Source organism: Drosophila subpulchrella, chromosome 2R (genome assembly GCF_014743375.2).
Source record: "Drosophila subpulchrella strain 33 F10 #4 breed RU33 chromosome 2R, RU_Dsub_v1.1 Primary Assembly, whole genome shotgun sequence".
NCBI classification, from domain to species: domain Eukaryota; kingdom Metazoa; phylum Arthropoda; class Insecta; order Diptera; family Drosophilidae; genus Drosophila; species Drosophila subpulchrella.
The window spans coordinates 10463146-10475835 of record NC_050611.1 but is presented as its reverse complement, the minus strand read 5'-3'; the positions used below and the strand labels follow the sequence as shown (position 1 = coordinate 10475835).

The 12690-nt window shown below is 40.9% G+C and overlaps 3 protein-coding genes across 23 annotated transcripts; 2 read left to right on the top strand and 1 right to left on the bottom strand.

Annotated features, from left to right (window-relative positions):
- Window positions 1–3: 3 nt before the first annotated feature.
- On the bottom strand, window positions 4–1786 carry LOC119549509 (E3 ubiquitin-protein ligase RMND5A). Its single transcript, XM_037857621.1, has one exon. The coding sequence runs from the start codon at window positions 1605–1607 to the stop codon at window positions 264–266; it is 1344 nt and encodes a 447-aa protein (XP_037713549.1). The 5' UTR covers window positions 1608–1786; the 3' UTR covers window positions 4–263.
- Window positions 1787–2325: 539 nt separating this feature from the next.
- Window positions 2326–11159, top strand: LOC119549930 (resistance to inhibitors of cholinesterase protein 3). Of its 21 annotated transcripts, none has more exons than XM_037858280.1 (12): window positions 2327–2476; window positions 4020–4433; window positions 4939–5058; window positions 5676–5833; window positions 6877–7017; window positions 7073–7199; window positions 7359–7379; window positions 8888–8988; window positions 9258–9404; window positions 9476–9568; window positions 10191–10337; window positions 10395–11159. In XM_037858280.1, exons 2-12 carry the CDS (start codon window positions 4238–4240, stop codon window positions 10527–10529), a joined length of 1386 nt encoding a protein of 461 aa, XP_037714208.1. In that variant the 5' UTR covers window positions 2327–2476; window positions 4020–4237; the 3' UTR covers window positions 10530–11159. The 21 variants fall into 21 exon arrangements, 19 of the variants coding, with proteins under 19 accessions (XP_037714207.1, XP_037714205.1, XP_037714211.1 ...); XM_037858272.1 differs by lacking the exon at window positions 8888–8988 and adding an exon at window positions 7743–7978; XM_037858275.1 differs by lacking the exon at window positions 8888–8988 and adding an exon at window positions 7743–7978 and having other exon boundaries at window positions 2440–2456.
- Window positions 11160–11387: 228 nt separating this feature from the next.
- On the top strand, window positions 11388–12478 carry LOC119550154 (NADH dehydrogenase [ubiquinone] 1 alpha subcomplex subunit 11). Its single transcript, XM_037858665.1, has 4 exons — window positions 11388–11521; window positions 11708–11970; window positions 12030–12124; window positions 12195–12478. Exons 2-4 carry the CDS (start codon window positions 11714–11716, stop codon window positions 12362–12364), a joined length of 522 nt encoding a protein of 173 aa, XP_037714593.1. The 5' UTR covers window positions 11388–11521; window positions 11708–11713; the 3' UTR covers window positions 12365–12478.
- The last annotated feature ends 212 nt before the right edge of the window (window positions 12479–12690 follow it).

Genomic DNA, 12690 nt, shown 5'->3' with positions numbered 1-12690 from the left:
TCGTTTGCTTTAAATACACAGTATATATATTTTAAATCTAAATTGTTTGTTAGGATGTGGAACACACGCACAACAGACGGCCCAGGTAGTTCGATTCCGCTCTGCGAATTTGTCTAAAAACATGAATCTAAGCAAGCTATCTTAAAATGGTTACGTTTTGTTAAGGAAAGCCGGCCAACCAACCAACACCAGTCCTCGAACTGCCCGAGCCTGGCCATATAAGCAGTGGTGATTATCGTAGGGTGAATACATAGATGTGTGGCTTAAAAGTAGATGCGGACAGCCTCCTCGGCATTCTGCTCCACGGGGCAGTAGGGGCACTTGAGTATGTGCCCAACGCTCAGTTTGTGCAGAGCGTCGTTGGATATGACATGGCCGCAGGTTAACTTCTTGGGCGGATTGTCCTCGGAGGTCTGCTGGCGCAGGATGGGGCAGGCGAAGATCGAGTGGAAGCGGAATTCCGGCTGTAGATCGATCTCTATGGGCAGCTCGTCGCAGCCGTTCCACATGCCCAGCACCTGGCGCGACTGCATCACCTGCTTGATATTGAGCAGGGCGGGCAGGGCAGTGCATCCGGCGTTGACCACAACGGACAGGGCCGAGTTCTTGCTGATGCCCAGCAGTTGGCAGGCATCCTTGAGGAATATGAACGACAGCTCGGTCCACATTTCCTGACCCAAGAAGTGCTTGTACGGCGAGTTCTCCAGCCCGCTCGGCAGATATATGAAGCTGGCCATAAGATTGGCAATCTCGTGCTCGTAGCGCACAGCGAACTTCTTAAAGTTTAGTCGGGCATAGCAGATGGCCTCGCGCTGCGATTCCAGCCCATATGAGACCAGCTGCATGAAGCGCATGCGGTGCAGCCGGAACTCTATTAGCGAGTGGCGGTCACTCAGCTGCTGGGAGTACATCTTCGCCCACTTGAGGGCGTCGGTCAAATCGCGCTTCTGGATCTTTACCCACATGCCGTAGATGTCGGCGAACTCGCGCTCCGAGTCAAACACATCCTGGGCGTGCTCCGGCGACATCTTGCACTCGCGGATCAGGGTGCGGGCCACATCGTCCATGCCCTGGCGGCAATAGTGCTTGGCAATGGCCTTGTTCAGCAGCATCAGGTTCTCCTCGTCCTGCAGGACGTCAACGCGCATGGTGGATGTGAAGTCGGCGCTGAAGTTGCGGTCAATGGCCTTGCCAATCTTCGAGATGGAGCCGTGCAGATCGCGATGCTCCGTGGACAGTTTTTGCACCCGCTCGTTGCACCTGGAGATGGCCTTCCGGATGCTCTCCATCTGACGCTCGGTGAGGCGCTGTGGGGCCGTGGGTTCCGTCTCCACCTGCATGCTCACACCACCTGCATCGCCCATGGGATCGTCCTGGGAGACCTGTGTGCTCGAGTTCAGAGTGGTCACCAGCTGCTCCGCCCTGCTGAGAACCTCCACCAGCTCCGACATCTGCGTGGCTATGTCCCCGATGTCCGCCGCGGCGTTCTCGTGCAGCTGCTCCAGCTTGGTGACCACTCGCGTCAGGTCCTTCTCCACCGACGAACAGGCCCACGACTCGTTGTCCATTGTTAGCTCCAGTTTCGTGGGAGAAAGCCTAGAAACCATCCACGCCAGTCGCTTCTTGACTTTTGATTTAAAGGATACTCGACTTTATGGGTTTCTTGCACTATTGTTCTCCAAAGTCACGTCTATATTTTGTTGTCCAGCGGAAAATGCGTAGTATTTATAAATTTATTGAAATTTTATAACACAAAGGAGACGAAACATCGATGTCAACTTGCATGTCATCGATGTTTTTAAAATATCGTTATGGGTCCGTTTAGACTTCTCGCATCATTGTCGAATATTCAAAAATGATGTAGGCGTTTACACTGCATACTTAATGTTCTAAAATATATGCAAGTTTTTGTCAAACATTCCCCAGGGTTCCAATAAAAACTTATGAGCTTGAAAAATGGAAATTTAATGCCGTCAACAAATTTACATTTTTACCATAAATTTTCTAAAGCATACTTTATGGCACAAACATGTCCTTTAGGGCTGCGCTATTTCGTTAAAAACCTAACATTTTTATAGAATATAACTTGAAAAGTAAATAGTTACTATTTGACATGATTCCGCAGTAAATGGTTTTATAAAAAACAGCAGAATACTTCATTTATCCAACCAAATTTCTATATTAATAATTTTGTTAACTATTAAGTTTTAATTTTCGGCGCTCAGCACACACAATACAAAAGTAGTGGGAATGCTCTGTTAAAAGCAAATATATGGAAAGTATCGATACTACGAGTAGGTATCGACTAGCGGACAGTGCTGCCCATCTCCGTTCGGGCGACGGAAAAATCAATTATTATTGCTGCTGCTTCTGGCAGAGAAATTTATAACGACAAACAAACAGTTTGAAATTAGCAATAGTTAGATAAGATAACGAAATTTGAAATTAATCCTAAGGTGTTAATGTTAATCAACTGGTAAAAATTTAGCAAAATGTGCTGTAAAACTTAAGAAGAATTCCAAGGACATAGGGTGCGAAATCTCCACACTTTGAATTCATATTTTATAAATAAAAATAAGTGATGAGTCTTGAGCCGAACGACATTGAACCGAAATTACAATGCCGTACCTCCAAAAATAAAAGCACTGAGAACAAGAAATCATTTTCCAAAGAAATATATCTGCGGATGTGGACAATGCCAAGAAAATACAAAGTGAAATAAAAATCCAGGTGTCCTAAAAAAAAGCTGCAGTGAAAATAACAACAGTGCACGGTTTAACAATTTTACTTTCGCCGTTTCCCAGTCAGTGCGTTTGAAAGCGAAATGGAAAACGTTGGGAAAACTCATAATACTTTCTAGTGTGTGTATGTGTGTATGATAACAAGAGAGAAGATGCTGCGAAATGAAAAATATGAAAACACGAAAAGTTCGCATGGGTACATACAGTGTCAGTCAACACTTTAGATATCTTAATAATGGTTTTTCCTAAAATATACTTTTCATTACATAAAGGGATTAAGTAATGTCTTTAATTTCATAGTATAACTAAACTTTAGTTACTAAAGAAAATAGATAAAAGCAGATAGTCATTACTAGCTTTTCTAATTAGGCACTATTTTCTAAGTAACTCAAAAATTAGGTTTTTGATTTTTATACGACTGCACTTTAATTTTTTCGATCAATTATACTCAACAAGTAAATTAAAAAATAATTTTTGATATTTAAAAAATTTTCTTACAATTTTAAAATGTTGTGGCTATTTAGGATGAGTTCCAAGCTGTAATTCTTTCATTACTAGTTACCATAACAGAAAAAAATATTAAAATTGTTATTAAAATTAGAAAATATATTTCATTTTTATAACAAGGATTGATTAACATATAGGCTGATAAGACAATAATTAAGTTTTGACTGTTGCTGTTTGTTTGGGAACCCCTCGGAAATTCCCGGTGCAGGCCCAAGCTGCAAATCACTTGTCTCATCAAAAATAAAAGAGAAATAATGGCCGACGACGATTATGAGGAAGACCGAACCCGAATAGCTTTGGCTTTCGTCGTGTCGGGTCTTCAGATCTGATCTGGCGAAAATTCGCTAATAGTTTCAAAAATTTGCCTGCCCAGTTCGGGAACAACATTCGAACTTTGCGTAAGAACACACTCGCTGTGTCCAGTTTTTGGGGCCTCCCAGCGGTCAAACTGTTTTCCAAATTAAAACGTTTTTCCTTTGGAGAAACATTCATTATTTTTTATGCGGTCGTTAATTGTGAAGAGCCCCTGTGATTTGTGTGCTAGGAAAAGTGAAAATAATAAAGAATTATTAGACGGGGCCGAAAAGAGCGAATTGCGCGAGCTAAAAATAAAAAAGATCGGGACCGCTATTTATGTAATAAACTTTTTTGTTTTCCCGCAAGAATATTTAAACGCGTACAGCGTTTTGCGTTGTGATTCGTTGTGACCAGTGATGTGAACAAAAATTCAACGAAGCGTGTAACCACATAATCCATCTATATATCTTTCAGATAATGCTTTAAACGTACAGAAACCAACCATTAAACAGCCAACATGAGCCAATGTCAAAGTTAACCAAAAAAAAAGCAACCACATAGTCAACAGCTCGAAAAAGAGCCATCAACGAACCAAATCGATCAGGAATATATAAGCAGAGTTGCCTTAGGAACTAGCTTTAACCACCACCAATAGCCATACAGAATCGAGATATAAACCGATCTAAGCCAAAATGCCTGCAACAGCCACATCGAAGCAAAGACCTCCGGCCGCCGAGGAGGGAATGACGCCCAAGAAAACTGCGTTAATCATTGTCACCGTGATCGGATGCATCGCCATTCTCTGGCCAAAGGTCTTCCATCCCATGATGTTCGGCGGGGTTCCGCCGCCCAAGCCAAACTTGAAGGATCAGCGAGCAGCACCCGGCGGTGAGTCCTCAGATTTCCTGTACTCTCATAAAAAGCTCTTTTGGACAGTATTGTAGATGGTCCACAGAATGAATATATATTTTTTAAAATCAGAAATTCTTTAGTTTCAAACAAGCTTTTTCCTAATGTCACTGGTCAATCAGCATAAGTAAACACTAGTGGTTCAAAATTATTTTCATGTGTAATGTTTAATACTAAAGAAATCTTTTCCAAACAAATTTTTCCTTTACTTTTATTGGTTTTTAAATATTTTTCTACTATACCGGATTGAAAATTATATTTTTGACAATTATTAAAATATTATTCTAATTTATATTTATATATATTTACTCGATTTCGAAGTTTTATTAACATTAATATTCCCTGGAAAATCCCTAGGGTTTACAAGTGTTACGATTTATCAATTAACTGATTCTTATTTTTCCATAATTTATTATTCATTTGTATTATTTTCTTTTTATTTCCTTATGTGGTTGGTGTTTTATGTGGGCTGTCGATGTTGTAGGATGTTGTGACGTTGTGCTTGACAGGGAGCAGTTTATGAATGTCTCGAAGAAGGATCCTATAGAGCCATTCGGTCCGCGTTTGTATCGCAAACAAATCAATGTTTACACGGGCGAAATAAGTATGTGAAGCAACGATGTTGTATTAATTTATTTTACTAACGTTGTTTGGCTTTCCTAACGATATGTAATATTTATCTAATAAGAGGTTTATTGGGCCTAAAGAAATAAAATAAGTTATTTTTAGGGTATTCGAGATCTGGCCAGATCGTACTACAAAACAAGAGTATTCGAGATCAGATTTAATAAAATACTCGAACTGTGCTGTGCAAATGTAAACATTCCTTACATTTTTACCCTAATTTGTGGAAACAAAAATGAATTTCTTTTAAAATATTTCCCATTTATCCAACTTGTGTGGCTTTTCTAACGATCTGAAATGCGAATAAAACGATATTTTCTTGTATGAGCCGGATGGGCAAAGATTTTATAGTTTTTTTTTGAAGTGTGCAATGTTAAAAAAGATTAATGATTAGTTCGAAGCTAAAATTGTATTCTTAATACTTGATTTAATCGATGTCTAATAAGCCAACTTAACAAATAGTATTGTGCTTGATTTAAGTTAATTTTCAATAACTTCCGGCTTCTGAATCTGCCATTTGCTAACCGAATTTTGTGTTTTATTACCTTAAGATCGAGGGAAATTCATGGCTAACTAATAAACCCGTACTCGTCTCAGGTCTGCGCCAGGAGCGTCCAGCCCACCTGCATCCGGAATCCATATATCAGGCCATGAAAGAGCGGGGTCGTGCCATCCCCGCCACGCAAACAGTTCCGATACTGGAACAACGGAAAACCTCACCCAGTAATCCGCCTCCGCGGATCGTGGACGGTCGGGTAAGTTTTCGGCTATAACCATAAGATTTGCATTATTCTCCGGATGATAAATCCACAATTATACACATTTTTCGGCGGCTGTGGTCGCACTGATTATAATGATGGGCGGGATGAGACATATCCGCGCTCGCGTTGGAAGTCATTTATAAATAGCCAAACGTTTATTTTATTTGGATTCGGGTTTTGTTTTTATGACACTGCACGCAAATTGAAGGCAAAAGACAGCGCTAAAGAAAACACAAAAAGAATCTGTAAAGGATGAGTGGGAGATCGGCAGAATGTGCTTCTACATATTGAACTTGTGCCAAATTCAGTGCGCCAGTTCCAATTCGCTCTCGTCCAAAGCAAATAGATGGTAGAACAGCCAAAGAGAACAAAATCAGCTGTACGCTGTTCATGTCAAAATACATCAAGGCGGATACGCAATTTTTATTATTACAGGTCGAAAGCAAACTCAATTTGGTAGCCAATGAATTTCCTGCACTTAAAAAATATTGACAGCAAACATAAAATTAGTCAGATCCTAAAAGACCTGGTATTTAATAATATCATTATGTTTTAATGTGTACGTCGGGGCGGATACGAAATTTTTATGATTACATTTCCACCGTAATCATAAAACTCATTAAGCTGTAACTTTGGTTATAAAAATGGGCTTACAATCTCCCAAAATTATACTGAATGCCATTAAAAACGATTGGTTTTTAAATCCGTTGGATTTTTATCAAATTTATTAGGAATCAGAGTATAAGGAGAATTGTAAGATTTAATAAATCTGTATCGTTAAAGTTTAAGCATGGCTGGATTTCTGGAAAGTTTTCATTCATGGCCGTTTATGTTTTGATAGATCCTTAAATAATAAACTGGAACTTACATTTGAACACAACTTATTTGTATTTATGCTAGGAAGCTCTGTTATTTTCAAAACCTTATTATATAGCCTTAAAAAAGAAATAAATAGCTAAATCTTTTTATTGTTCTGTTATTATAAGGTTAAAAAATGGTCTTATTGTTATCTAAATTAATAAGTTAACAATTTTTAGCCTGGACCGATTCCTGGAATGCGTCCGCCCATGGGAGCCGGAGCACTGCATCAACCGCAGCAGCGTGGCAGTAGCATGGGCTTCCTGATGCCACTTTACACGGTCGGAATTGTGGTGTTCTTCGGCTACACATTGATGAAGGTAGCTCCATCGCTTTGAACTTAGTTATACAAAAAACTAACCCCTTTCCTCGTAGATAATGTTCAAGAAGCAAGTGCCCAATGAACCGTACGGACCAGCACCTTCGAATCCTTCGTTCCGACAGGAGGTCTTCGGAAAGCAGAACCACAGTCAGGTGGAGGACTTGGGCAGCAGCAAATTGGGTGAGTTCCGCACTCTGCCGGATCCCTTCTTCCGGATAATTACTACACGTACACATGCACTCACAAGTCAATCCTAACCAAAACAAATTCATTTTGTACTCTTCTGCTTCTGCCCACGCACTCCGAAAATCAAATATCAAAAATCATCCTACGAAAAAGGCTGGCGAGAGCATCAGACAAGTAAGCCAGATACAGATGGTACCATAGATGACCATAGAGTTCCGTTCGTATCTTGAGTTTCTAGACTTCGGCGAAGGCCTTTTGAGTTTTGAAATATGTCCTCCTCATTTGGTTTAGTATTTTATTGTCGTAGCAAATATGTGTTTATTCATTTTTACCTAGATGTACTTACTCTAGATGTTGTGTATACTATATATTTACTAACCCCGTATCAATCACGCCTACATGGATATATACCTAGTACATATATATTTATTTTGTTGCCAATCCTTCCCCGTGTAAATACCCCCTAGTTTTGTTAGTCATTTTCTATGTGGGCCCTGATTATCAATCTCAAAGCCAAATCGTACGACAATTTTATAGGAGCTGCCGCCGTGAAGCCGCCGGCCGCCAAGGACACCGAAAAGGAGCTCTACAACGCCAGCCTGTCGGCCACCGAGGTGGCCAGCAGTTTGTCCACCTCGCTGAAGAACCACCAGCAGCTGAAGGAGGCCGAGCAGCTGATGGAGATCGAGAAGCTGCGCCAAAAGCTCGAGTCCACGGAGCGGGCGATGGCCCAGCTGGTGGCCGAAATGAACACCGATCAGTATGAGGCAAAGGTTAGCATCGAACCATGGAAACCAGTTACCGATACCAGATACAGATACAAAGCTAAGGCTAATGATTCAGATACATTTACGTAGTACCACATCATCGTAGTGATTTCAGTTCAGCGTACTCCCATCATTTATTAATCTTTTTATCCTCTTTTGTGTTCTCATTTTCAAGATGATTGCCCTCAAGTTTCTCAAGCGGCAGCCAAACTTCTAAGACAAAAAACTAAACCATCATTCAGTTCACATAGAATCAGTCAGAAAAACAGACCAAAATCAGACCAACAACTCAGCTCACAACTAAGTACAAGCCGGCAAATACATAGATTGTTTCTGTTTTCTGTTGGTTTCTAGTGGATCTAGTGGAATCCTTGGAATGGTTTCTTATCCCTGACCCAACCTGACCCCCAAATCCTGTCTACCACATTTCTCTGTCTATGTGTATTTGTAACAAGTGCATGGAACGGACTTCTCCCGACTCTCTGTTTCTGTTTTAACCTGCTTGTCTGCTATCGGCATGCGATATACTACCATATCCTTCCACCTGTGTACCCGTACTAACTAACGAATCCTGTCTAAATGTGTTTGCATCTCTCACTGAGTACTCTCTATCTCTCGCTCAACTAAACTCTTATGATGGGGACATATTTTACGATTCAAAAAAGTCTTTTTCGATATCTATTCGAACACTTTCTCTAGACCGATACATCCAGTACATTGCCAATTAAGATAATCGCAAATATCATTCCATTGTTTAAGCTTAACAGAAACTACTATATAAATATTCACTCTCTGTCGTTTCTACGTTTTTCATGTTTCTCACAAATGTGTGTGTAAAAAAAAAAACAAACCCAAACAAAAAAAAAAATGAACCAATGATTTGTTAAATTGGAAACCCCAAATTTTGGGGCTTAGTTGTTACGGCCATACAAGGTTTGATAGACGCGGCCGATGAGCAATTGAACGGCCAAGACAAGCAGAGGGCGACGAGCGATACTGAAACTGATTCGAATAAGGTTAGAGACCGTCAAAGGGTCCGGCACGGCAATCCTTGAATATATACATAACTCTCTAACTCTTGGATATCCGAGTATTTAATCTTTTTGTTTATTAACCAAGATCCTTCGACTAATTGAGTTTTGTTGCGTTTCACCTAACCACAACGAATTGAAGTAATTAATGCGTTTATTATTTTTACGTTTCGAGGCTGTAGATTCTTGCTTTGATCTGAGATTTAGGGTGTTTTGAGAGTGAAGTCTAACCCTTTTTTGTATGCGTCCCCCAGAAAAACGACAACGAAAAAACGAGAGAGCAACTAGACAAGCAGAACCTTTCCAACGGACATGCAAGCACCGACCAGAAACCGGAACAGGAGACAGCGGCGAAGGGAGGCAGGAAACGCCGGGATCTGAGCGCTGAACGGGAACTAACGGTAGGCCATAATATTAATTTGCATCTGGAAACCGTAGAGCCGTTGACGTAAATAATCGAATATTGGTGCAGGTACTCGGCATGGAGTTAACAGCCAGTTGCGAGGGCGGCCACAAGTGGACTGGACGCCCTCCAACGCCTGTTTTCCGAGCGCCAAGCGAACATGTAAGTGCCACAGCCGCACAACCCCACCAGTTCCAGTTCCAGTTCCAAGTTATATACTTCTAAGCTTCCTCTATGACTAATTGCTAACCAACCATCCTATAAGTTCTGGGCCTAACACTTCCCAATACCATACCAAAAGCAATACACTGGGATGTTTTCCTAATTAATCTGCCATCCAATTAAGATCTAAAGTTATTAAAACTCCACTATATACACTATAACTTTGTAGTGTGACCCTTTTGCCATAGGCTCTAGTTTTGCTACACACCCTATAAGTAAGAAGTTTCATTCTTCAGTGATGAAATGTCTTATAAAGACGTTTAAAAGTGTGCAATCCGGAAATTTTCCTTTTTTCCTTTCATACTTTTTAGATAACTTTTAACTGATTTTAAAATCTTGTGATCTCTGTGCCTTTTTTTATTCTACTATGCTTTTGAAACATTTTTTTGTTTTATGTTTTATTAACAGAAATATAATAGTATAAAGTGGTCTAAATAGATACAACACTAAAATTGTATTATTAGAGTTAAGAAAACTAACCTACTGCTGCGCATATGTATATGTTCAAGCTTTCTTACAGGTTATGACTGAAATAATAAGTTTAATCCTCTCCCAATTTCAGTCCAAATTGGAAGAAAATTTGCCGGAGCCGCAGACCATTTACTTGGAAGGCGCTTTGGCCCACGAGTCTCAGATTTTGGTGGCCGACTCCCAAACCAAAGAAGAGGTGTACGACTCTGAGCTCAATGGATCAGCCGAGGAACCAGCCGTATGAATAAGCACATGATCTACCACTTGACTTACTAATCTTGATTCTATTCGTCAGATCATTCTTAGCAGCAGAATGACATTGTCATTGATTAATTTGGACGCAAATCAACAAAATGGAAATGCAGGCAAATCCCCAGTGGAAAGTCCTCTGGCTGATGACATCGAAATAATTGGACACGACGAGCAGTAGACAAAGATGTATACTTTAATGTATACCGCTCGAAATTTTATATACCCATATTTTGGCAATGATAACGACGACATTTTCAGACGAAACTATATTGCAAGGCCGAGTGAAATTTCGTTGCTAATTTCGTTAAACGACGAACATTATGACTGATTAACACGAAACAGATTTGCCAATAATTTGATATCTTATTTGTATATACATATTGTATGTTTTGATATCTTTGTTTTGATTTAAAAACGCCAACGTTTTGTCTCCCTCTAAAATCACAGACCCTGTCTTTCTGCTCTTGAAAAACTTTTCTCATTTTCGGTCAAACGTAGTCCTACTTGCATGTCGGGAAAACTCTTTAACTCTATTAGAAGCGGTCTTCGTAAACTGCATGATTTTATGTGAATACTGTTAGCTGAAACTCAAAGCAAAAACTAGTCTACCATTATAAGCTAAGCGCATATATATTTCAGCCACATCATCTATTATTGAGAACTCTTCGCATTCAGAGCCCCGTAGTAACTTGTCAAAGAGATATACCCAAACAGATCCGATCGATTGCACATTATGATTACACAACTAAAGTTAGTGCTACAGCGTTTGTGAACCTAGTATAATGAATAAATTGAAAACCGAACTTGATATGGAAATGCGTTTTATTCATATGTGAACCAATTGCAAGGAATCGAAAAGGTAAGTTATTTATAGTCTTAGACTTCTGAAAAAAAATGTACTCGAAAAGATCTTGAAAAAATGGATCGAAATCATTCCTAATTAAATATAATTAATATAAATAAAATTATTTTCATTAATTTATTAAAAAAGTAACGTTCGTTTACTTCTGTACAAGATATTATTTTCAAATTAACAGCGCAACAACAGTATGTTTAACAGAGTGCGCCTAACAGCACACATTATGAATTTTTCCTCAACCCGTAGGTACACACTGGCCATCAGCTGTTTTTTGTCAATCTCCGCCACAATAATTACGTAAATTTCGGCAGGTTAGTAAATTAATGTTTATTCCTCGGTAATTCTGGGTACTCTACTCTTTAGAAGACTTCCAAGGGGTAGCAGAAATACCAAGGAACAATTGCCACTGTTCCAGAGGGCTAAAAGAACATGAGGAGCTCTGTATTTCAGTATTTTGTTTGTGGCTAATGGTACTTGCTTCTCCATTTGGTTCACAGACAACCATGTCGCTGCTCCGCGCCAAGTACTACGACCATCCCGATGGGGAGGATGCCTTTGGCAAGATAGTGGCCACCAACAAGTACGCGGTATCCGCCGGACTGGCCTGGTCCATGTTCGACGTGCTGACGCTCTCCAAGCCCCAGGGCTACCTGCCCACCTTGGGCCGCTTCGCCTACAACACCGGTCCGCTGATGGGCATGGCCACGGCATTTACTCTGACCACTCTGGCGGCCACAAATGCCCGCGGCAAGGACGACAAGTGAGTGAGGAAGTCACCTGTTGATCTCTTCCGCTTGTAACCACATATTTCAATTACAGAATTAACTACCTTATCGGTGGTTTCGCGGCTGGCGGCGTCTTTGGAGCCTGGAAACACAACCACGTAGCTGGTCTCTGCGCCGGTCTCTTCCTGGGTTAGCTGTCCCTTCTCCCTAGAAACTAGGAATGCTTGTTAAAACAATATATCTGCCCTTACCCTTCCAGGCATCGCTGGCGTCATCAAGAAGATGTCCATTGAACAGGGCTGGGAGTTCTTCCCCGACACTCCTCTCAAGCAATACGGTGGCCTAAACATTGCCGAAAACGACTGGACCATCATGGCCGATCGCCCCAAGAACTGGACCACGGAGAAGCCACAGGACCAGAAGGCGTAAAGTCTAGTTTCATATGTTTAGTTTAATGGTGATTCGATGAGAGAAGGATTCGGCCGTTTCCGTTTGCCTTTGCAACCGAATAAAAGCTAAGTGAGAAGTGATAATGCCACCCCAGCTGTCGCCAATCCGCGGTTGTCCATTAACCCTATCTAATGGTGCCACAGGCTGGGCTTCGTTAGCCGCTTGGATATGCAAACGAGTCGAATGTGTCACAGAAACTTATCAACAGTTGGCGTGAATGAATGACGGCCCACAAGTCGGGAAACCAACGAGGCCAGCGCAAAAGCAACTAACCAAAACCTGGGGGAAACAAGTCACGCTCAGCG